This window comes from Cebus imitator, unplaced genomic scaffold (genome assembly GCF_001604975.1).
Source record: "Cebus imitator isolate Cc_AM_T3 unplaced genomic scaffold, Cebus_imitator-1.0 Scaffold396, whole genome shotgun sequence".
NCBI classification, from domain to species: Eukaryota; Metazoa; Chordata; class Mammalia; order Primates; family Cebidae; genus Cebus; species Cebus imitator.
Window position 1 is genome coordinate 553,314 of NW_016107711.1, and position 25,739 is coordinate 579,052.

Genomic DNA, 25,739 nt, shown 5'->3' on the forward strand with positions numbered 1-25,739 from the left:
AGACAGGATTTCAAGTTAACTCATTTCTTTTAAGGGTTTTTAGTTACAAACACTTAGATTTTAGAAAATTGTATCAGTTCATTCTTTAGATGTAACTTAAAATAATTTTGAGAGTAGTAATAACAAATTGGGAAAAAATCAAATTGCATTTTAAATGTGAGATCTAGGCTTTCTCTCTGGAAAGCACTTCCTTCTACAGCTTTTTAAAATATGTGTTTTAAAATATCAGATGCAAACTGCATATATTTAAATATACCAATAAATTATATTTAAAAGCAACAACCTGTATATCCTGACTTACAGTAGAGTTTGTCACTTATAAAAAAGACTCCACTTCCCACAGAATAAATAGCGCATTACTTTCATACCTTATCTAGCCAGTTATCCCAGAGGAACTTCTTACTAATGTGAATCACTGGCCCACATTGAAAGGTGTGCTAATGTCAAACCAGGTAAACAATTGTTCTTAACACAGAACGGAAAGATGTTGAGGTCTGAAAGGGTCCTGTGCAGTCAGGCCCCTGTACTGTAGGAGACCCCGTAGCAGGCTGGAAAACTTGCTACCTCCCCCTTTCACCCTGCCAGGCTCCATGCCAGTGTCCCAGTAGATATGTGTCAGCACTCTCTTCCAGTCCCTCAGTCTACTCTAGGAAGCCATCCAGGCCCAGGTGTTCTGTGAGTGCAGTCGAAACTTTGCTTCATCCTTGCCAGGCTCTATGGTGATGAATCGGAGCTGCACTTCTGGACAGTTGCTGCCCACTACCTACACAGCTTATCCCAGGAAAAGTCAGCTAGCACAACCGCTTTTAAAGAAGCTGCTCCTCGGGACAAATTGAGCAACCCACTGGATATATGCTATGATGTGCTCTGCGAAAATGCCTACTTTCAGGTAGTCCACTTCACATAGCAAAACCTTTCAAGCTGTCACCTTGATTACTTATATCTTTGTCAGTATCTTAAACTTGGGAAACTTTCTTTTTTTTTTTTTTTTTTGAGTCAGAGTTTCGCTCTTGTTACCCAGGCTGGAGTGCAATGGCGCAATCTCGGCTCACCGCAACCTCCGCCTCCCGGGTTCAGGCAATTCTCCTGCCTCAGCCTCCTGAGTAGCTGGGATTACAGGCATGCGCCACCATGCCCAGCTAATTTTTTGTATTTTTAGTAGAGACAGGGTTTCACCATTTTGACCAGGATGGTCTCGATCTCTTGACCTCGTGATCCACCCGCCTCGGCCTCCCAAAGTGCTGGGATTACAGGCGTGAGCCACTGCGCCCGGCCAAACTTGGGAAACTTTCAAACTAAGTTACTGTTCAGTAATAGAAATAAGCTCTTGAAAATTATCTGGGTGTGATGGCGCATGCCCGTAGTCCCAGCTGCTCAGGAAGCTGAGGCAGGAGAATCCTTGAACCCAGAAGGCTGAGGTTGCAGTGAGCTGAGATAGCACCACTGCACTCCAGCCTGGGCAACAGAGCAAGACACAGTCTCAAAAAAAAAAAAAAAAAAAGAAGGAAAAGAAAGAAGCCCTTGATACATTTGCATTAAAAAAAAGCCTGATTGAAGATTTGAAAAGCTCATAAACAATTACTGAGTTTTTTACCAAACATTAAAGTTTTATTATTAAACAGTCTTAATTTTTTAATTTGTCTTATATTTTTAACTTAGGTTCATTTTAATTCTGTCATTAATTTTCTATAAATAACATATACTTTATCCATTTGATTTGAATTTGCCATTCACATCATAATTTCTTTAACCTCCTGAAGAATACTTCAATGCACATAGGTTTTTTATCCAGTTCTACTTAAGTGCCAGTTTCTGTAGGCAGGCAGGTATGCATGCAAGTGTTAATATCTATCAACATTTTTTCTTTTCAAATTCTTATTAAATTTTTGGAGTTCTATAAAGTTGATTATCTAATAACCTGAAAAGTCAAAGATCATTTTATTAAATGGTCTTATTAAGTACAGTAAAATTTAAATAATTCCAAAGTCTTATAATCCAGGCTAAATTTTTCTTCTTTTCTGATTCTAGAAGTTTCAGCTGGAAAGGGTTAATCTACAGGAAGTGAAACGGTCAACGTATGATCATACAAGGAAGTGTACAGACCAGCTACTACTCTTGGGTCAGGTATGTTCAATTTTTATGACTCTTTTCTGCTTCATGAAATTGCTAATTAGTATTTCAGAGCAATGGATCTATATGTATACATCATAATATTTTCCTCTCGAATGTACCTCGTTCCCTATAGTCAGTTTAGGCTTTCTTTCAAAATAATACCAATAAACCTAATAAGAAAGTAAAAACATATGGTCAACCAGCTTGTAATTTAGGCCTCTATACAGTGAAGCCGAGCTATTTGTTTTGTTTTGTTTCTGTATCTGAATTGACTGGTGCAAAGCTGAAATAGGCAATTACTCAAGTACCTAGATACACCAGACTCTGGCTTTATGTTTGTCTCAAAAGAGTAGTGTAGCACTTCTGTTTAATTTTTGTGTTTATAAACAAAATATTCAATTACATTTTTCGAAAATGAATGTCTTCCTTTAGTTTTCCACATTATGAATTTTAAAAAGTTATGTTGAAGGAAAACGTTCTCATAATTAGAAAAACCGTTTCTCTTATTAGACAGACAGAGCTGTGCAGCTGCTGTTGGAAACAAGTGCCGATAACCAGCATTATTACTGTGATTCACTGAAAGCCTGTTTGGTCACTACTGTCACCTCGTCAGGCCCCTCTCAGAGCACCATTAAGTTGGTGGCAACCAATATGATTGCCAATGGCAAATTGGCAGGTAAGGCACACTTGGTATATTTGTCATCTTTCTGAAAAATAAGACCTTGTTCCCAGCAAAGTATTTGATTAGTAGGGACATTTCTTTCTTTTTTTACATATGCTGAAGAAAAATTCTTGCTACCTATATATATCAGATGACTATAAAACCAGAACCAATTGTTCACACTTTTCAGAGTGAAAGAGGGCACTGTTAATTGCTGAGATCATAGGCGTAAATCTGACGAGCCTAGGCAAACCAGAGCAGTAAAACCTGTGACAGAGCTGTGCTTTCCCTGCTATTCTCCAGACTGTATGGTGCTTCCTACCCTGGTTAATTGAGTAATAACAACTAACAAAAAACTCTTAATATTATGTTTTAAAATTTAAGTCAAGAAGGTCTTCAGTAGGTATAAAGTGTGCAAGACTAGATGAAGTCAAATGGGATTTAATTTTTTAATGACTTCTCAAAGAAGGAGCTGCAGTGTCACTTGAGGGCTGCACTTTTGTCTTTCAGAGGGTGTTCAGCTGCTCTGCCTGATAGACAAGGCTGCGGACGCCTGCCGCTACCTGCAGACGTATGGCGAATGGAATCGGGCCGCGTGGCTGGCGAAAGTAGGTGGTTCCAGATTTCAGTAGGTGCCCTCAACATTGGGGATAGAAAGCTCAGTCTTGAGCTTTGGACTTAGAAGCATTTTTGGCCTGCAAAGCTGCTTTGCAAATATTTTCTTGCAGCCTTCATCCTCTTCCTGTTATTTATGAGTGTAAATTGCTTTACTTATTTAAAAATGGATCTTGCATTGGCAGCAGTTAAGTAAAAGCAGCTGCCTCCTTTTCCTGCTGGGTTCTGAGCCTAAACTACATTCCAGAGGTGTACCAGGCCCCTGGTCCTGTAGGCTCAGACTGTTATCATTCATGGTGTGCAGGAGCTTCAGGTCAGTGTGCTGGTCAAACAGAGCCTGGCCTATATTTCCTAGGGACAGATCTCACTTCAACTGAAGTATTATTTTTTCTTTATAGAGCGCAGGATGTTTTTGTTGTTAACACGGGCGTCTTTCTCAGGTCCGTTTGAATCCTGAGGAGTGTGCTGATGTTTTAAGGCGGTGGGTTGACCACCTTTGTTCTCCACAAGTCAATCAGAAATCAAAGGCTCTCCTGGTCCTCCTCTCTCTGGGCTGCTTTTTCAGTGTGGCAGAGACGCTTCACAGGTAAACCAAGAGTACACACGGGCTGCTCGGGACTGCCCGTGAGCAGCCACTTTATGTCCTCTAGTGGTTGGTTCTAGCAGGTGATGGTACTCAATGTGTGAAGTGAAAGGAGAAGTATGCATTTCAGGTTTGTCAGAAAACCTAAAGGAGAATGGAACTGTCCACGTTCATTACATGGTCTAGGAGCTATGATCGTTTCCTACTAATATGCTGGTCAAACCTAACTGGCACCTAGTAAAAAGGAATTTAAAAGTCTTCAGAGAATTGGGGTCCATTTTGCTTTGACTAGAGCAACTGAGAGGAGGCCCAGAGAGCAGGAGGAGAGGTGACAGAAGGCATGATGAAGGGGAGATGTCCCATCTGAAAATCTGGAAGAGGAGCAACCATCACTAATTGTGGGACATTTCATTTATTCAAAACTGAGGGAGGTACATTGGGAAATATGACAAAAGATTACTTGTCAACTATGGACAGTGGGTGCATGGGCACTTGTCACATCTCTAGACTTTCGTGTATTTAATCTATTTCACAAACTTTTAAGTATTAATTTTTTAAAGCTTGGGTTTAGAGATGTGAGTATTCTTCCCTCCTTTTTTTTTAATAAACCAGGGCTTAGAAAAGTGCTTGTATCTTATGCAGTGCGTGTATTTTATGCAGGGAAAATGTGTACATGTCTTTATACAGAAATATACCCTTCGATGGTGCTGGCCACCAGTGACATAAATCACAAAGCGTAACTCTTGTTTTGTTCTGTTGAGCAGCATGAGATACTTTGATAGAGCGGCCTTATTTGTGGAAGCTTGCCTTAAGTACGGAGCATTTGAAGTCACTGAGGACACAGATATCCTTTGCGACGTTGTTTATAGTGACAAGGAAAAAAGTGGCCTGCATGGGTTTTGGAATTTCTCTTAGTTGTGCTGCCTGGACAGGAGCTATATTATATTGTGAAAGATCCATGTTCTGATTTTCTGATTCACCAAAGCCAGAAAAGAGGGAGAAATTGGAGGAGAAAAAATCAGAAAAGAAGGTGGCTGCACCACCGGCATCAACTCTGACTAGGATGGAGGTAAGCAGGAAGGACTGTGGAGAACAGGGCCCCCAAGTCTTGTTTGAACTTAAAAAGAAGATGAAGGAATGATTTGGGAAACAGGTAGAAGGACCTGGTACTTTCAAATAGTACTTGTTCAAGACCAGGCATTCCATAGAATAAACTGTATATATTTATCTAGAAAAAATATACTGGAATAACTAAAAAAAAGACTCCCATGATCACCCCTAGTGACAATATAAAACGGAACAAAATTACAGCACTTGAACAGGGATATTGCTCAGGCCAGCCACTCTGATCCACCCACCAGATCAGCCAGGGCATTTTGTTTCTTCTAAATGTCACTTGAGCACATCAATTTCTTTGAAAAGAATGAACTTGAGAATGCCGCTCCCGGGGCAGTGCTTGCGTGGCCCTGCTGCTGCTCACTGTACTTCGCTTCCAGGAACCTTGGTTTTAAGCTCTCATGTCTGCATGGCAGGTACTTGGTTATCTCTCTCTCTCTCTCTTTCTCTCTCACTCTTTGTGTGTTTATAATTTCTTTTTTTAAAAGAAAATTAAACTAAAACTAAACTAAAAACATTTGTTTTTATTTTTTTGAGGCAAGGCCTCAGTCTTCTGCCCGGGCTGGAGTATAGTGGCATGATCATGGCTCACTCCAGCCTCAACTTCTTGGGCTCAAGCAATCCTCCCACCTCAGCCTCCCAAGTAGCTGGGATTACAAGTGTACACCACCATGCCTGGCTGTTTTTTTCTTTGGTAGAGACGGAGTCTTACTCTGTTGCCCAGGCTGATCTTGAACTCCTGGCTCAAGCGATCCTCCCACCCTGGCCTCCCAAAGTACTGGGATTACAGGCACAAGCCACCCAGCCCTCCACTAAAAGTTTTAAAAAATTAAAGTCTGAGCCTACTCAAGATCATATATACCTAGTCATTGGGAAGGTGACTGGTTCAGTGTATCCATTTTGAAGCTCAAAGCATCAGCACAGAGTACCCAATAGGCTCTTTAAAAAAAAAAAAAAAATTAAAGAAACACCAGGACAGGGCTTTCTAAAACGCAACATCCAGATATATGGAACTTTGAGAAATAAATATCTGCCCCCAGGCTGCCAGCGTGTCAGACTTTCAAAGGGAATGAGGATATGTGCAGGTTAAGTTTCTCTTATCATTCATCTTCCAGTCTTTTGAGTATAGGTTATGGGAGGATGTTGGTTGGGTTCTCTGGAAGGAGAAGCTATGGACTCAGCTGGTGTGAAAAGTGGTAATGGCACAGTCTGAGACATGGCCTCCGATAGCCGGAATCACCCTCCGCCTGCGAAGAGGCTGCTGTGTTCATCCTGTGCTGCCCGCTGTGGACGCCAGGTCCCTTCTGAGCAGCCAGCAGAGCAGAGGCGACTCATCCTTCCTGCCTCTGGGAGCCCGTGGGGAAGCCTCATCACAGCCCTTTTTATTCTTCTTTTCCTTAACTATGGTTTACAGAAACTCATCACTGCTATATATGCAGATTATGCCCGGAGTTTGAAGAACCTCGGTTTTAAGCAGGGAGCAGTTCTCTTTGCTTCAAAAGCTGGAGCAGCTGGAAAAGACTTACTGAATGAGCTTGAGTCCCCCAAGGAAGAACCCAGCAAAGAGTGACAGCTTAATAAATGCCAGGGAATCTGATGGGGAAGGCAGTGTGGTCTGGCTGTGGTCACCATCACAGTCCAGGATGACGAGGAGTACAGGATCCTGTGAGCTGTTTCACCACTTTTCTAAGGCGATGTGTGCCTAAATGCATGGGAGCATCTGTGTTGGTCTCAGAAAGAATGTGAATGCTTACGATTTTGAAAGTCCGTCGTATTTTATACTTTTGGAGAGTCCCTGGAAATACTTTTTAATTTTTTTAAACTTAAAATTCAAGAGACGGAAGCACTTTTCTCATTGACTAAATGTAAAGATGTTTGAGAAACCTGTAGTAAATGAAATGTGTGTGATGTTTTCTCAAATATATGCTGCACCTGTACTTATATACAGTCTTTCAAGATACAAACAGGGCAGAAACATTTAATCTAATATTAACAATAGCTTACCAAAGCAATTTTTTGTTTTCTTATCTTGAAAACACAGAACTGTTAATTCCTTGGTTTAAGCAGTTGCTAAGTTTTGTAATTTCAGGCTTAGAGGCTCATAAGAGGTTTTAAGATTTCTGTTTAGTTCAGTAGGTGAGGTCTTTGATATTTTGACTTTTAACTCCTTTTATGATACATCGCAATAACCTCATTTTTGAAGTCTTTGTACTTTAATGTTCTCTCTGTTCTAATAGTTGAAATATGAGATGTAACTGTTGTAAATTATTGCTGAAAACATAAATGTCTGTAACTTACAAAAATGATAAATACAAAATTCCTTCCAGGCCTCTGTGTTCTCTGCATTGCTGTGCACGAGGCCAGGTGATATGCTGGCTCCTCAGGAGTCATCTGGTCGCCCAGCCTTCAAAGTCTGGCTGCTCCTGCTGTATCCAGAGAAGCCTGTGTGTGGGAATCCCATGGGTGCAACACAGGGCAGGAAGGACACCCGCACCTCGAGCAAGTCTACCTCTGAGTCCCTGAGTGGGAACGTGGCTTAGCTCTTGGCTCTTGGAGATGAGGGAGTGAGCATTTCCGTCTTTCTCCTCCTGAGCCAGCTGGGTGACACATCATACCCACCAAGAGGTACAATTTTTAAAGAGAAGCATAGCCTCTTTCTACCCTTAGATCAATTAGTCTGATACCCTCTGCCAAGGAACTGAGCTCCATGGAAAGGAAGGCCTGTCCCAGGAATATGTGTTCCTAGCTCAGTGCTTTGGCGAGCAGTTCTAGAAGAAATCCAGGATCCATTATTGGTCCCGTCCTGGCTCATGTTACCTGCCCTTTCTTTGCCTCGCATGCTGCAGTAGACTTCCTTAAGGCCACGGCAAACACAGCTTTCTTTACATTGTTTATTATGTGTCCAGATTTCTTTATTCAACCATTGTCTTAGCTTGGGCTGTTATAACCAAATGCATAGACTGAGTGGCCTAAACAACAGACATTTATGTCTCATAGTTCCAGAGGCTGGAGGTCTGAGACAAAGGTGCCAGATTTGTTCCCGGTAAGGAACTTTCTGGCTTGTAGAGTGCTGCCTTCCTACTGTGTTCTCATGTGGCCTTTCCTCTTTGTGTTCACATGAAGCAAGGGCGCTCTCTCTCTTCCCCTTATAAAGGCCCTAATCCCATCATGGGGTCAACCTCAACCTAGTTACCTCCAAAACGCAGAACCCTCAAATACCATCATACTGGAGGGTAAGGCTTCAACATATGAATTACCAAACTTAGTAAGCAGAGAGAAAGAAGAAACTTTATGCCAGAGGAGTACATTCTGAAAAATGAATATGCTTTGGATTTAAGGCCAAGGAATAGATAATAAGGCATTGCCTGGGTCTGGGCACGGCAGCTGGGTGTGAACACGGTGAGCAGACAAGGTCCAGAGACAGTTTGTGTCACAGCTGGCTAGCATAGCAGTTAGGACTCCCGTGGGGACACAGAGACCAAGCCTATATTGAGACACAACTGAAAGTCCCCTTACAAACAGAACATGTGATCTGTCCAGTGTTATTCATGGTCACAGAGCTGAAAACTGCCATACTCACCTCCATCAAGCATTAGAAAGCAAGAACTCAAGAAGTGTGGATCGTTTTCACGTTTAGCCTTTCTAAATATCTTTTCATGAAAGGCTGTTAAGAACGTGTGTAGTCAGTGCACTAATGAGGTGGCTTCACAGGCTGAAACCAGCAGCGGAAATGGGGAATAAGACTGAGAATGACTTCAGGGCAGCAGCCCCCGCCCCAGTGCCAGCCCCCACAGAAGCTGCTGGGCCCGGCCTGGGCCCTTCCCTTTGTCACAAAGCCCGGGTGGGGGTGGAGGAGTTGCTCTGGAGGTGGGGGCTTCTTCAGGAAGAAGGCCGGGTGGTGGGTGGTGGGTGCTTCCTCTTGGCTGGTCTCGGAGCTGTTTGCTCACTGTTCCTTTTTTCCTACTCTGTTACTAATGAAATTTTCTGCCAAATGTGTCTGGCTGCCCCACCACGGTCCTGCTCTAGGTCTAATCATTGCTTTGGACATGGTAGCAGGACATTTTGTTCTTTCAAAATAGATAATGGAACAGATTCATACAAACCTCATGTCCCTCTCACACAGGTACCTGATCGGAAAGTCTCAACATACAGACACAATTAAATACAAAAACAGTTTCTCTCTCATCTGTTTGTTTCCTGGAGGCTTCCTCTTGCATGAGGATGGTGTTAGCTTTCAGTGAATCCTGAGCTCTGACTACCGTTGATACTCCATTCTCAGCCACAGGATGTGACTGAAGTAAAGCATTCAGCCACAAACTTGTAATTGTGCTGCTGAAATAAGAGGTCCACGCAGGAATGGCATACAAGGAAGAATGTTCTAGGCAATGGGGCCGTTTCTCTGGGAGCCTGCTCGAGATGATTTTGACTGACTCAAAATGACTTGTGAATGAAAGAACCCTTTTAATTAAAATGTAACAGCAGTTTTGATAGATTACATGCTGCTGCCACCTTAAAAGAAGGAAAGAGGAGCTGGGCTTTTGGAAGGCACTTCTGAAAACTGCTGGAATCCAATGAGATGGCTGGTCGAAGAAGAAATCCAGAGAGCAGACTACTGCCTCCCTGCCTTGCGTTTCCTGCAAGAGTCCTGCACGTTTTCTTTCCTTCCACATCTGCTTGGTCAGTAGCGCAGCACACATTCAAAATAACCCGGGAAAGCCCCACTTTTCTCCTGCTCAGGATGCAAGTGACTCAGGCTCTCACAAGAAGTCCCTACGGGCAGCTCATGCCTAAAAACGCCAAATAAACGCCACTCCCACCTTATTTTCTTTCAAAAACATTGTGAAATATGACTTAAACTATGTCCTAAGTATGAAAGAAAGAAGGACATTCTGGGTTCCACAGGTGACCTGGCTTGATTTTTAGCTTTCCCATCTTCCATATTTATAGTGAGCAAAGCCAAAGACTATTAAAGATGCTCAAATTAGCCGGGCATGGGGGTGGGCACCTGTAATCCCAGCTACTCGGGAGGCTGAGGCAGGAGAATCGCTTGAATCTGGCAGAAGGAGGTTGCAGTGAGCTGAGATTGTGCCATTGCACTCTAGTCTGGGCAACAAGAACAAAACTCCATTTCAAAAAAAAAGAAAAAAGATGCTCTGATGGGCTGCTTCAGAAAGACAAGATTCAAACAAATCATTGAGAATTTAAGAAAAGATAAAAAGACATTCCTCAGTCACTGCCTTAAAAATGTAACCAGACGTTGGGAGGCTGAGGCAGACAGAGCACAAGGTCAGGAGATCAAGACCAGCCTGACCAACATGGTGAAACCATGTCTTTTCTAAAAATACAAAAATTACCTGGGTATGGTAGTGCATGCCTGTAATCCCAGCTAGTCGGGAGGCTGAGGCAGGAGAATCGCTTGAACAAGGGAGTTCAGAGGTTGCAGTGTGCTGAGATTGAGCCACTGCACTCCAGCCTGGCAACAGAGCAAGACTCTGTCTCCAAAAAAAAAAAAAAAAAAAAAGGTAACCAGAGGGGTCAATTTTCTTTTTGCAGTTAAGGTTTCTGTTGTTATTGTTGTTTGTTTGTTTGTTTGTTTTGAGACGGAGCCTTGCTCTGTTGCCAGGCTGCACTGCAGTGGTACAATCTCGGCTCAACTTCTGCCTCCCAGGTTAAAGCGATTCCCCTGCCTCAGCCTCCCGAGTAGCTGGGACTACAAGCACGTGCCACCACGCCCAGCTAAATATTTTGTAATTTTAGTAGAGACAGGGTTTCACCGTGTTGGCCAGGATGGTCTCGATCTCCTGACCTTGCGATCCACCTGCCTCAGCCTCCCAAAGTGCTAGGATTACAGGCGTGAGCCATGGCTTGAAGCCAGGCAGCCGACATGGAGACGGAGAAAGGAAAGCTGCACACAGAGGGGCCTCTGCTGTCCCTGTCCCTGGTCATTTGCAGGTGTAGGGTCAGCTATCCACAGCTGGCAGCCCGAATCCCTGCCTGTCTCAGTAAACAAGGTGTCACTTCAACAAAATTGTGCCCACCTGCTCGTCATCTTTGGCTCTTTTTCAGTGACAAGGTTGAAAAGTTAGAAGGGAAGCAAATGGCCTGAAAGCCTAACATATTTACTCTCTGGTCCTTTACAGAAAAAAGAAGTTCACTGACTCCTTCTCTAGGGTTGAAATGCTTCCTGGCGATAAAATCTCAGTTGTCCACTGCCGTGTTGTTTACAGACTGGTATGAGGTTCTTTTGCAATTTGTCTACAGCTAGGTGCATTAGAACCTACCTCCTTAGAAGGATGTCGTTATAAGCTCCATCCCATCTGGCTTCTTCATAGGCCCAAGTTGCCATGAGAATGGGCCCAAGAGACTCCAAGGTTTATCGGCCAGGCTGACCTAAGTCTTATTGTTGATAATTCTGAAGTAGAAGGCATAACTGCAAGTGCCATTTCATTATCAATTTTTTTTTCTTCATTTTTTTTGAGACAGAGTCTTGCTCTGTCACCCAGGCTGGAGTGCAGTGGCTTGATCACAGCTGATTGTTACCTCTGCCTCCTGGGTTCAAGCGATTCTTCTGCCTCAGCCTCCCGAGTATCTGGGACTGCAGGTGTGTGCCACCATGCCCAGCAAATTTTTGTATTTTTTTAAGTAGAGACAAGGTTTTATCATATTGGCCAGGCTGGTCTCGAACTCCTGACCTCCTGATCCACCCACCTCAGCCTCTCAAAGTGCTGGGATTACAGGTGTGAGGCACCGCGCCCAGCCCATGGCCAAATATTTTTAAGCAAATCTCCATTTTACTCCAGATATTTCTGAACATGTTCTTCCATGAGATTGTCACTTTATTCCAATCTTTTGCATTCTATCATCATTTTTAAGCCAAAATACTTGAGGCAGGCTACAAGATCAGGAAATATTCATGTTCCAAATAAGTGGCATGCAATCCTATTGTAGAAGAGAACCCGTAGGGTGCAGGAACCCACATATGTCCCACTTGGGAAGAGCATCTCCGTTCAGGGAATCCTGCAGGTTCAATGACTTGAGCTTCAAATAATCCCATAGAGCTGGGCCAGGAAGTGGAACAAAAATTAGGAGTGAGACATTGACAGATCTGTAATATAATCCAATGGACACAATTCAAGAAGGAAACTGGCAAACCATTAAGTTTGCACAGGTATGTTATGGAAGGAAGAGAGGGAATCCTAAAAACAGGGGATTTCTTAAGGCTGATTTGGGAAGGCATGACAGATCATTTTCTTAGGAACTGTCTTCCCAACAACACAATTTAGTCCCTCCGGGTTTTTACTTCCCAGCGTTCTTCAAAAATGTATATCAATCAGGAATTTAAATGAAGAACAGCCCTTATTTGAAGCTGCTGATCTTTGCCTAGAATAGGCCAAGGAAAATGTACCTCATCCCGTTAAGGAATCAGAACACCGTTCCAGCAGATAGTATTGTAGCAAGCCTGACATGAGTTCATCTGAGTGCTGAGGATCTGATCTGAGCTTGTGTTTCTGGAATCGCCACTGCACATTTCACCGGGCCTCAGTGACTGTCAGCCAAGTCTTGGTTTTTGCTTTTTGCCTGTGGCGAACCCACTCAGGAATGGTGCTAAACACAAGGACCAGAGATGTGGGACAGAGTGAAAGTAGCGGGGCTGGGAACAGCTGTTGCCCGGCAATCTGGCTGCCTGGCCTTGGACAAGTTACCACCTGAGCCTCATTTGTAAACTGATGATGATAGGGCCTCCCTCCAGGGGTGGCTGAGAGAGAAGGGAGCTGTGAGGGCTTGTCAGAATCAAGGATCTGTCAGCTTAGCTGCTCCTGGGAAGGCGGCCGAGACTGACATTGTCAGCTTTCATTCACTAAAAAGAGTCTTGCTTCAGGGGCTTAGACAAGCAGGAGCTGGGATTAGAGTGGGTGGGACTGAGAAGGAGAGAGAGAAAAAAGAAAAGAAGCAAAGATTGACTCTCAAAATCTCTAAAATCACCCACCCTACAAGTGCAGAAAGCTTGTTTTGAGAAGATAGGGCTTGATCGGGAGCCAGGTGGGTTACCTTCTCTCCTGGAGGCAGCTCTGCAAACAGGCCCTGTAGGCTTCTGGCAGTTCCAACCCTGAGAATCTCACACTCTGCAGGTCTCCTCCTGCCTGAGAATCAAAGTCACTCCAATTCTTTTACTGCCTCAAGCCCCTGATCCCTGTACCCCCCCGGACCTCCCTGCCCCATCCCACCCATGGGAACCACCAAGCTCCAAGTACCTACTGAGCCACCACCTTCTTCCAGAGACTTGCCACCCCTGTGGGGGGTACTGGGTAGCAGTGGAGAGCAGCTGACTGGGGTCATTGGGAATACTGGAGTCAGGGCTTGGATGGAGACTGAGTGGGGAGGGCAGCCGTTCTGGGGAGGTGGGAGGAGATGCAGGTAAGTGAAGGGGACCAGGGAGCAGCGCCGGAGGAAGGGGCTGGCCAGAGGCGGGCAGCAGGAGAGGAGACCCCTGCAGGCAGTGTGGACAGTGGGGCAGAGGTGAGCAGGCAGGAGGGCACATACCGCTTGGGAGCCCGGTGTGAGCTCAGTGAGGGCCTCCAGCCAGGGTCCCTCCTGCAGAGAAACCAGCCTCAGTGTGGTCCGACGAGCCCCAGGAGCCCAGGAAAGCAACAGCCATGGCAGGCAGAGGGAGTCTCAGGGAGGAGAAAGAAAAGATCAGAACTGAGGGGAGTCATGGAAGCTTCCTGCGGTTCGGCAGCAGCTGCAGCAGGAAAGTGGTTCTTCAGCACCGTTTTTAGATTGCAGGGCTCGTTTATAAACATCTCAGCCTGCTGGGGTGGGAGAGTGGAGAGGAGCTGCCCACAGCCTCCAGCATGTTGTCAACAAACCTGTGCCCACCTGATCATCTTCGGCTGTTTTCAATGACAAGGTTGAAAAGTTAGAAGGGAAGCAAGTGGCCTGAAAGCCTAAAATATTTACTCCCTGAGAACAGAAACACACCAATGAGATTTCTGAGCCTTTTACAGCTTCTGAATAATTCATGCAACCACGACTTTCCTTTTCTGTTGTTTCTTAGGATTCCCGGGGTACAAGGACTCAGCTTTGCCATGGTCCCTTCCAAGTGGCATCCTGTCTCTGCTTACACACTGCTCACTACCTCTCAGTCTGTCCCTTGTATTACTCTTAGCTTCCATCACCAGAAGGTGCTTTAGATAATAGCAAGATGATTCTCCCACATTAGATGGTTGTCTAGTGTAGGCATTGAAAGTCTGGATTCTGAATTAGACCTTCTGGGTTGGAACCCCCAGCTCCATCACGTATGGGCTATGTACAAGTGAACAACAGTGTGCCAGACCGCTCTGTACCTCAGTTTACTCAACTGCCAAATGGAGGATCATGCACTGTACTTACCCTGTAGGGTTGCTGAGTGATGCAACACTCATGTCGGGCAAGGGCTTGATGCCATTCTTTTCTAAATTGTGATGACTTGGGACATTCAGCAGTGCAGTCTTTTCTGGATTCTCCACCAAGTACATACAGGTCTGTGAACCCAGCCTGGGCATCAACCCTTTGGACTTATACCAGGCAGCCATGTCTCAAAGGCACAGCCATGGCACCAGGAGGAAAGGGCCAGGGAAAGGTCAGGACACTGGCACTACTCTGCCCATCTATGTGGTCGGTTCTTGTGCGGAAAGCTCAGGTCCTCAATCCAAACCCCGTTTTCTGACTCACTGAGGCTTATCTAGAGACTTTGGACGTGGCCTGGTTGTGTAGCTCATCACCCTCTTGTTCTCCTGCAGGAACCTCTGTGGCTGTCAATGATGAAGGGGCGTCTCCTAAATTTACTCACCATCTGCTTTCAAACCTTGGCACCTGGTAAAGGAGCAGTGTCCCAGGTGGAATTCCCTAGGACCCTGGGACCAGGACCCTGGTGCCTCTCACTGGAGATGGCCCTGAGGACATCTGGAGGCACCCCTAGTCCCCCAGCCCACAGACTCAGTTCCTTGGCAGTGCCCTGCCTGTCTCTCTCTTGGAGATGTACACAGGTGCCCCACTGGAAGCAGCTAGACAGTAGTTGAGGGACAGCGGGGTGGAAAGGATATTGGGCTGGGTAAAAGTACATCACAGGTGGAAAACATCCAAGTGACCTGGTGGGACAGCACCCATGAGTGGGTGCCCTGCTGGGAACCCTCACTGTATACTCTCAGGGAGTGAAGCTTCCATTGATTCGCACTTGCCAAACCATGCACCATCTGATCCTCACAGCTTCAGGGTAGCCACGATCACCCCACTTCACAGAATAGTGAACTAGGCTCAGAGAGGCTGAGAAAAGCAGGGTGACCAGCCATCCCGGATTGCTCCAAAAGGAGGAGTTTCCTAGCACACCAGACTTTCAACTAGGACAGTGCTGGGCAAACTGGGACAGTTGGTCGTGCGGCTATCACGTGACAAATTTGGGATGCAAGACACAGCTCTGCCTGACATCCTGGTCTGAGCTGCTTCCACTCTAACCAGCTTTCCAAAGGACGGAGAAATTAGAAGGATCTGATCCCCAGCGGTGCTGGAATCCCAAGTGCTCTCTTCCTGCAGGAGGGGAGGCTGAGTTCCGTCAGCAAATGAGACAGGAAGGGCCAGAAGCCAGCAGGGGCCAGAATGAAAGGATTGTCTTCTTAGCCATGCTCTGTTGGAAAGAATGCAGTTTTCAAAACATTTTTGAACTTTTTTGCATGGTGGACTTTGGACATTCCAAGTAAATTTATTTGCAAAACTGGACCAAGTTATATCATTTGGTTTGGGGTGCTCTCCTTTCATACAAAAACTACCCAAAAAGGCCATTGCTGCTTCTTCTGTCCTTATTTTTCAGATGCTTTAGAGGAACTGAAACCGTACCTGTTGGCTGAAAACCAAAACATCAGTTTATAGCATCTGGGCTTTGGAACCAGGATTCTTTTCCTGCTATCTTGGATGTGGCTCTGTTTTTAATTAAGAGGTCAGCAAAAGACAGGCTCACTCCTGACAATGTCACTAGGGTCATTCTTCATAAGGACAGGGTCACAGTGGCCACTAATCATTCCAATCCTGGTCTCAGACAGTCTCATGTTCAGGGTCACCTTCCACTGTTTGGTCTACTCAGGAATCCTGGTGGGATCAGACTCAATAAATAAACTAAATAAACCTCCAATGAGGTTTAAGTAAAGCTACAACACTGCTTACAGGTGGAAGCATTGTGACTGTTAAGATTTCATAAGCAGTCAGGATGTTGCCTGCACGTGCAGGTGCGTGAATCTTTAAGAAAGCTCCAGAGGCCGGGTATAGTGGCTCACACCTGTAATCCCAGCACTTTGGGAGGCTGAGGCAGGCAGATCACCTGAGGTCGGGAGTTTGAGACCAGCCTGACCAACATGGAGAACGCTCGTCTCTACTGAAAAGACAAAATTAGCTAGGCGTGGTGGCACATACCTGTAATCTCAGCTACTTTGAAGGCTGAGGCAGGAAAATCACTTGAACCCAGGAGGCAGGGGGGTTGCGGTGAGCTGAGATTGCACCACTGCACTCCAGCCTGGGCAACAAAAGTGAAACTCCGTCTAAAAAAAAAAAAAAAGAAAGAAAGCAAGAGAGAGGAAACTGCAGAGAGGTTGCTCTGTCTCCTTGCGTTTGCCCCCGGCCCACCCCCTAATCTCATCTCCTCCTACCCTCTTCCTTTCCTATCCTGACCAACTTGGCCACTCCTAATGAGGCTGGCTGAATCTTGCTGGGTGTGAATTAGACCATGTGAAGCCACTTGAGGTCATTAGAATGTTAAGTGGAGAAGCATGTCCCGGTGAACCTAGACTGGCCTGAGCTCACTGTCCTCAGGGATGCCCTCCTGCCTCAGTGTCACCAAAACCTTTGCAAAGGTGAACTCTGCCACCCCCAGAGGTTTCGCTCTGGGGTTATGCCTGGTCTAGGACACAGGGCTAGAACGTGGCTTCACACGCTTATTGGCTCAGACTGTGGAAAGGACACCTTGGTCCCTGTTACTGATGTCAGTCCCTTCAGAGAGGCGTGTGGGCCGTGAGCACCCCAGTTCTGCCCCTCTGCTCCCCTCCCAGGCTCTGGCCCACTCTGACTTGCCCAGCGTGCCCCCGTCTAAGGCTCTGTCTGAGCAGGGACTCACTGCCCCTCCTCCCTTCCTCCTGTCCTGAGCTCCGAGATTCCAACAGCATGCTGTCCTGGCTGTTGGGACATCAGTATCTCTGCATCCTGTCATGATTTTCTTTTCACACAGGAAGCCCTAGAACACTACCACTGTCTTCTAAAAGTAGCCATATTTTCATGAAGAGAGGTCCCTCCCAGTGATCAGACATGGTGCAGGGTACACTTGGGGGCTGAGGACAATCCTCGAGGGGATAAGAATAAAGCGGGCTCTGGATGCACATCCCTTTCTAGCCCCCGCCTTCCCTGCTTGTTCCTTTTTCCTAATTAATGGCTCTGCCCATCACCCAGCCAATCAAGGTGCCTGAAAGTCATCCGCCACACTTCTGAGATGACCAGGGGGTATCTCTTGATCACAGATAAGAGCTTGCCCTATCTGCTGCCCCAGCCCTTGGATGCCTCCCTCCCATCTCCAGAATGATGCCCCCATCTTGGCCTGGCACTCCCTCCCACCATACTCTTCTTGGGGCTCAGCCTCCCAGCTCCACCCCACCCTGGGCCCCATTCATCCCAGGTAGCAGCTTCTGCTGCTCAAGTGCCCCTCTGCTCCTTGGGTGGTTCAGCAACTACTCATTCATCCAGAGGAGACCTGAGCAGTGAAGGAAACCCTTGACGCCTGCCTACTGGAAACCCAATTTGAGGCAATTTTTCCGTAGCATCATTTGGTGAGACAATTAAAATCTTTAAAGTGGCTAAGAAATTCCACTTGTAGACATTTTGCCAGGAAAACATGAATGGGTGGAAAAATTCAGCTGCAAAGATGTATTTGTAGCAATTTGAAACACCCCAGTGCTGCTTAATGCAATCTTAGTGCATTCATACAGTGGAATCCTGTTATATGTAAATGTTTGGTGCTGCAAAGAAAAAATCAGTACTGGGACAAAGGACCTCTCAGCAAAACAATTCCATTTACTTCCTGCAGAAAGGGTACTTTTGTTGGCAATCTTGCCACAAGAGTACAATGAACAAAGGAAAGCAGACATATTTATCACTTACGCATTTGGGGTCATCCTTACTGCTGCGTCTGGTCTCTGTTGGCCTGAGTCAGATCTCACCATCTAAACTAAAACCCGATTGGCTAACAACTGAAAACTTTTCTTCACAGGTACAAGCAATGGAGAACAAAAAGAAAATACAAATAAGGAAGGGGAATAGGCTTCGAGCTGAGACACGCCTGTGAGCACGTCCAGCACAGATATCTTGGTTAAAGTACAAGGACATAGAATGTACTACGTGCCTGCAAGCATGTCTAACAGCTACATAGGATAGGGCTTAACAAAAAGCTACTAGCAGAAAGCAGGAAGGCTTTGAAGAAAGTGTTTAAATTTCTAACACTTGTGATTTTTCTTAAGAAAGGAAACTTTGAAGAGGCACTTTTCTACTTCCCATAAATCCTAGATGTTAACAACACTAAGGCACATGTACATTTTGTATTTGGAACTGTCACCTCTTCCCTGGACTTCCTCAAAGCCTCCTAATGGGCATCTAGACATCCCTCTTTGCTCCTCTCCAAACCATTTGCACCTGGTATTGGGTGAAAAATAGCCTGAATCATGCCATCGGGCAGTTTAAGGCCCCGTAAGGCATTTCCATTGTAATTAGATGAGCATGTGAATTCCCTCCCCAAGCTGTGCACCATCAGTGATGTGTGCTCTGTAACCAGGCATCTGTCTAACTGGAGGTCACACAGGAGGACACCTACTCGGGCCACACCCACCTTCTATCAGAGCCCTGGGGTGAGCCTAGCCCTGCCCCATCTCTGGACTTTGGCTATGCTGTTCTCTGCACCAATCTGCTTCCCCTTCCTGGCACTACGGGTAACTTCTCTGCATCCTGCATTTCTCAGAGAGGCTTCCCTTAACCCTTCTGTTCAAATGGGGTTGCTGCTATTATTCCTCACTGCACCTTGCTCTTTCTGTTTCCCCTTTTCCATGTGTTACACCCAGTAAATCCCTAAGGACAGCATCCTGGTGGGCTTTGTTTACAGGGTACATCCAGCACTGGAGAGTTTTTATGCCTCACACAGAGGAGGTGCTCAATCAACATGTAAGGATGCCCATGCTACACTGTAATTTACAAAGCAAACTACAAAACAGTATGATGGTATATATAGCATAACATAGTATGATGCAATCTAATACAATAGTGCATAGATTAATATGAAAAACTCCAGAAGACAGCTGGGCGCGGTGGCTCACGCCTGTAATCCTAGCACTTTGGGAGGCCGAAGAGGGTGGATTGTGGGTGGAGTTCAAGACCAGCCTGGGCAACACGGTGAAACCCCGTCTCTACTAAAATACAAAAAATTAGCTGGGCGTGGTGGTGTATACCTGTAGTCGTAGCTATTCGGGAGGCTGTCAGGAGAATTGCTTGAACCCAGGAGGCGGAGGTTGTAATGAGCCGAGATTGCCCCCACTGCACTCCAACCTGGGTGACAGAACAAGACTCTGTCTCCAAAAAAAAAAAAAAAAAAAAAAAAAAAAATCCAGAAGACTCTGCCACAAACTCTTGTCAGTGGTTAAGTATACATGGTGGGATTATAGATGGTTTCAAATGTTCACCTTCTCTGTATTATATTTCCCAGATTTTAAATACATTTTATTTTTATTGTATTTGTTTGTTTATTTATTTGTAGAGACAGAGGTCTTGCAATATTGCCCAAGCCAGGCTCAAACTCCTGGCCTCAGGCAATTCTCCCTCCTTGGCTCTCAAAGCATTGGGATTACAGGTATGAGCCAGGGTACCCAAACTGAATCAATTTTTAATAAATGTTAACAATAGCAATATTCCACAATAAAAAATAAAAATTCTGCTTAATTCTCATTGTGAAAAGACTCTGCCCACAAATGCCCAGCCTCTCTGAAGTGTTTCCTCCAAGCTCCATCTGCAGCATCACCTGAGGTGCGCCTGAGGCATCCTTCTCTCTCCCATAGCCCCTGGGACTGCCTCCTTCATAAGATGAGTCACCACCATTTCATAATCCTTCCTCTCCCTGCACCCCCCTGCCTATGGGAGCACCCAAAATGTCTTCTTTATAGCCCTCAGTCATTAAACATTGTGACTAATTAATTTCAGCTAATCCATTTTACATGCATTTTTTGGCCTGCACTCTGTTTCTCCAGGCCGTAATTTCAATAAGGGTAGGGATCATCTACCTAATTGCTAACATAGTCTTTATAATTCATAGTCAATGTTCGATCAACAGTTGCTAAATGAACAAATGAATGAATGAATTCTAAACAGGACTGTCTCTGAAAACTGAAATCCCTGCCCTTGATCATGTCTGCCATCAGATGTGTGTCCCCAAAATGCAGAATGCTCACTCAAGAGCAGAGGCATGTTGTCACTCACTGGAGTTCCATAGACATCACCTGACCACAGAGACTTTCTAAGTATCTTCCCTGAGAAGTCTCCGCTGCAAAGTTCGGATTCAGATACCTGTGAGCTGCGGAAATCTGAATGTTCTCACAGCACTGACCTTTCTAAACATGAACATGGAAACGAATAATCAAACTCCTGCATTTTTTTCATGTCTTATTTCAGTTTTAAAGATGAACAATGTGATAAGAAAGTCTGTTTCTCTGCTGGATTTCCATTTCCAAAGAGATAGCAAAGGTTCTCAGACTACTTGGAGAGTTTATTGGAATGCTGAGCGCTGAGCCTCACACATGGAGTTTATTATTCAGGAGGTCTGAGATGCGAGCCCAAAAGACAAGTTCCCAGGTGATGTTGATGCTGCCTGTCTGCGACCACGCTTGGAGACTCTGTGACTGTGCCCGACTGCTGGGGAGGCAGGAGCTCTGGTGAGCTGCTGCGTGGCCTGGAGGAAGTCACCGCCCATTCTGAGCCTCGGATCCCTTGCTGGCAAACAGAGCCTCTTAGGATGCGGCTCTGAGATGCTGTGGACCCTGCGTCGCCTCGGCGTGTCCCAGCCAGCGCTGGGCAGCAGAGGGCAGCAGAGATCAGGAAATAAGCGCCCCGGCAGGCGGCTTCTCCCACCGGGGGACTGAGTTCTCTGAACTGTCGCTCAGCGCTCCAAAACCATGAGCCAAAGAAGCGAGACACCTCCTCATCCCTTTGCTCTCCAATGACTAAGACAAGTGAAGGGATGCCTTTCACTGAAAGGTATTTCCTAGAGTTAGATTCTTGTATCATCCTGAAAGCCCTTCTGCATCCAGCAAAACTGCAGCCGAGGGAGCGCGGCGGGGGCCGCCCCCAGTGGCCCGCCGCTGGTGGTGGGCTCAGGACCACACATGGGCCTTTCCACCGTGTCCCAAGCTGAGTTTTGAGTTTTACATTCCCTCCTAGAAAAGAATTGGCGAGCGGACGTCGAGGGCAACTTTTCTCCATGGTGATGGGGGGGCAACAGGGACCCCAGGGACTCCTGGGTGTGGGAGGGACATCAGAGGTTTCCTAAGCAGGGCCTGCTGCATTTGGAACTCCCTCTGCATGGAGCTGGAAAAGGGAGTTCCCTGCAAATGTGTGACACTGGAGTCCCCAGACATCTATTCAGAGACAGCAGATAATTCCCAGACTGGGCCTCTCCAGCTGGTCTTCAAGCCCGACCCCCTCCTCGTTTCCAAGTGCGGATCCATCAGAATGAAGAGCCCACACCCCTCCCCCGCTGTAATGTCACATTTCTTGGTACCTCTGAGTCACCGGGAGGGGGCAGAAAATTCTGCCTCCCAAGCCCCTCCTCCAGGGACCCCCTTCATCCGGTTTGGGTGTGGTCCTGGGATCTGCATACTAAACAGGCGCCAAGGGTGTTTGCCCAATCAGACCTGGGCAATCTCTGGCCTGGAGGTTAAGCCCAGGTGGTGAAGATGAAAAAATGGGCGGCAAGCAACACTGGGGATTCTGGGGTTCCCGCTTCCTGGGGCTCGGTCTCCGTTCTTAGCATCCCACTCCTCATCCACAGGGAGAATTCCTTGGTTCTGGTATGTTCCCTGCAACTGTCTCCAGTCATCCTACCATTCTGGGGGCCCAAGATGAGAATAAAAATGAAGGTCCCATACCACGTGTCAATTATTAAAAAGTTATCAACCTGGAGTCTGGTGCGGTGGCTCACTCCTGTAATCCTAGCACTGAGGCGGGTGGATTGCCTGAGCTCAGCAGTCCGAGACCAGACTGGGCAACACAGTGAAACCCAGTCTCTATTAAAATACAAATATATATATATATATGTATATATATATATGGCTGGGCATGATGGCATGCGCCTGTAATCCCAGCTACTCAGGAGGCTGAGACAGGAGAATCACTTGAACCCAGGAGGCGGAGGCTGCAGTGAGCTGAGATCGTGCCACTGCTCTCCAGCCTGGGCAACAGAGCGAGACTCTGTATCAAAAAAAAAAAAAAGTTATCAATCAGTTGTTAGAAGATAAAACACATTATTATTCTACCTTGATAAATACATCTACACAGCGTGAAGGCGAGGTTTGAGTTTAGGATTCGGAGGAGTTGCCCTAGGAAAAAGGCAGGAGAGCCAGCTGCAGCCTATCCCCACCACGCCTCACCCCACTTGGCCTTTAGTGCACACACATGTGTGTGTGAGTATGTGTATGCACAGGTGTGTACACCCGCCAGCCCCACATGTCCACGTTCCCACCCAGTTCCAGCTAAGCCATCACCCACAGAAGAATGACGGACCCCAGGAGAGAGGCGCACACAGACCTGGAGGCTGGCTCAGGGTTTCAGGTATCCATGACTCTAAAAGGCAGGTCACAGGATCCAGGGAGGCCCATCCCCAGCCCCAGGGACCCCTTGCCCTGGATACAGCATGGCCTGATGAGAGCAGGCCCCGCCCCTGCCCGCCACGGCTCCTTGCTGGCCAGTGGCAGGTGGAGGCCTTGGAGCTGTCTGGATGGTCCCCTGAAGCCACATTGGCTTTGGGCCCCTGAGAGCCTGCCTGTGAGGCCTTTCTCAAACCTCAGGCAGGCCTCACAGACAGACAGGGCTGCAATCCTGGGCTGAGTGTCTGCCTGGAGATGGGGCTCCAGGAGGGCCTGGTAGGGCTGTTAAAATGTAGCTCTCTGGGCCCTGCACCAGCCCTTCTGTATCAGTGGAGCTGGAAATCTACGTTTTAACAAGGCTCTCCTTCCCAAGGATTCTAACACACACTAAAGTGTGAGAAGCACAGCATGGAAACATTTTGTTTTACTCACCCAGTCAACAGATATCCACGGAAACGCCCCTCCCTTGGCACCGTCCGATTCCTGTCCCCTGCAGCCAACAGGGAGTCTTCCGCACAAGAGTCTCTCCTTCCTCAGGTCTCAATTCTAATTTCACCTCCTCAGGGGCACCTTTTCCAAAATAGCTGCCATCTCCCAGCCCTCACCACCACATCCCTGCTCCTAGCTCCTTCTTGGCCTTTACCACAGATACAGGTGAGCTTCTTGGAATATTTCTTTTACTCATGGCCATGCCCCCACCTCTAGAATATAACCCCTTCTCAGGGCCAGGGCCAGGGCCTGATGTGTGGGATTGATTCCTTTACTGCAGTGTTGCTGGGATATAATTTGCCTATAAACCTACAGAGTATTTGATGAAGGGTGAATGAGGTCACTACCACTCAGCAATTTATTCATCGCCTCTTCCCACAGTGGGACAATGGGGCAGGTGCCTTTTGGAGAAAGAGGGAAGATGTAGGCGGCGGAAGCCTCTGAGCTCTGAAGACCCCGCATGGCTGTCTGCCCGCCCCTCCATGAAAGGAGCAGCTCTCCAGGAAAGCAAGAGAGAAAGAGGGGCCAAGAGAGCTCACAAATGGGTGTCTTCCCTTGTGAGGAAAGATTCAGGGCTCAACACGCTTCCTGGGGCTGGGTCTGTACAGGTAGAAGGAAGAGGCCCACTTGACTGGAAGGCTGGGCCAGCCCCGGCCCTGCGGCCTGGCGGTTTGCAAGCACCCTTGTTTCAGAGCGTGCCTGTATGCACTTGCCTTCTGGCACACCATGAACCATTTCTTGGCTGCCTTGTTAGGAGATTAAGCTTTCTCTAAAAAGATGAAAAAAAAAAAATCTCTAGCAAAGGCCTGACTACAGCTGACCCCCGAGGAGGCGGTGGCAATAGCTGATGGGCACTACATTTGTCTAATTAATCTTCTTGTCAACAAAGTTGTTCTTTGCTGGTGCCAGCTCTGACATCATCCCGCAAGCTTGCTACACTGGTTCATACTCAGCCACAAAGGCTGCCTGTGACCCAGCACTACAGTCCCTAACCACCCCCAACACGCTGCCGCCTGGAGATGCGTGGAGGAGAACAGAGATGTTGCACAGCTGCTAGCTTAGGAGGGGCCCCGGGAAATCACAGCTTGAATGAAAGGTGGATAAATATCTGGACGATTCAGGGGACCCCTAAGCTGGAAGGAGCCTGGTTTCTAAATAGGATACAGATGCTGAACATCTTCTTCAGGTTAAACTTTGGGACGTTCCATTTGCCGTGCAAACTGCTCTTGTCCAGAATGGGTTGCCCCAAGAGTGACCCAGGAAACTTTAGGTGGCAAAGTTGCAAAATCAAGTGCCTACAGGCCCAGCCAAGGCTTTCCCCTTCAGTGCCCTGGGGCGAAATCTCTGGATGTGCATGGCTGACCTGGACTCTAGGGATTGGGAGGGCTTGTAGTCAAAAGGTGAGTCCAGGCCTGAACACCAGATCCAAATTTTCAAAAAGACTGTGCAGATTTATGGGCGAAATCAGAGCCCCTGGTGGCCGTTTTCTACCCCTGTATGGGGCTCTTACAGTGAACCATCATCTTATCCAGGCCTTCCCGACCATCGCCTCCCACACAGGGCCTCCCTTCCAGTTTTCTTGTTAGTCCCTCTCCTCGTTGATTTCCTCCAAGCGCTCATCACTGTCCACACTCGCCCTGTTTATTTCTGCTCACCGATCTGGCTTCTTAACCAAGGGGTCTGTGAATAAAATCTGGAGGAGGGGGTCCATGACTTGGACAGGGAAACATTCATATCATTATTTTCACTAACCTCTAACTGAGATTTAACATTTTACTCAATTGTGAAAACAGGCAGCATGCCACAGCGTATTAGCAGTGTCTGTGACTTTGTCTCCAACAGAAATCACAGCTATTTTTCTATCACATCGTAGTTGATGCAGTTATCTCAAAATATCAGCTGGGCTCATCACTATTTTGAAATGGCTGCAGTGAATAGATTGGTCTGTAGATCTTTTTACATCCTCTATCAACAAAGAAGATATATGACTATAGTACCACTGAAAAATATTTTATAACTCCATGTCAGTATAATCGGTTTGCTTCGTAATCCTGTGTGTCTTAATTTACTCTTTTTCAAATATTCTGGTCTCATGAGACTGGCAAGGGAGACTGTAAGCCATCGTTTTCTTTCCTTCTTTCCTTCTCTTTCTTTCTTTCTTTCTTCTTTCTTTCTTTCTTTTTTCTTTCTCTCTCTTTCTCTTTCTTCTTTCTTTTTCTTTCTTCCTTTCTCTCTCTCTTTCTTTCTTTCTTTTCTT

At 46.5% G+C, this 25,739-nt stretch overlaps 1 protein-coding gene across 1 annotated transcript in view; it reads left to right on the forward strand.

Annotated features, from left to right (window-relative positions):
* The window catches only part of WDR11 (WD repeat domain 11), a 59,632-nt gene extending 52,217 nt beyond the window's left edge, over positions 1–7,415 (forward strand). The window contains exons 22-29 of the mRNA XM_017508565.2: positions 433–452; positions 681–889; positions 2,029–2,124; positions 2,623–2,788; positions 3,284–3,381; positions 3,829–3,974; positions 4,736–4,815; positions 6,500–7,415. Coding sequence (XP_017364054.1) covers positions 433–452; positions 681–889; positions 2,029–2,124; positions 2,623–2,788; positions 3,284–3,381; positions 3,829–3,974; positions 4,736–4,815; positions 6,500–6,657 — 973 coding nt within the window. The 3' untranslated portion in view covers positions 6,658–7,415. The remainder of the gene's footprint in view (positions 1–432; positions 453–680; positions 890–2,028; positions 2,125–2,622; positions 2,789–3,283; positions 3,382–3,828; positions 3,975–4,735; positions 4,816–6,499) is intronic.
* Positions 7,416–25,739: the final 18,324 nt, after the last annotated feature.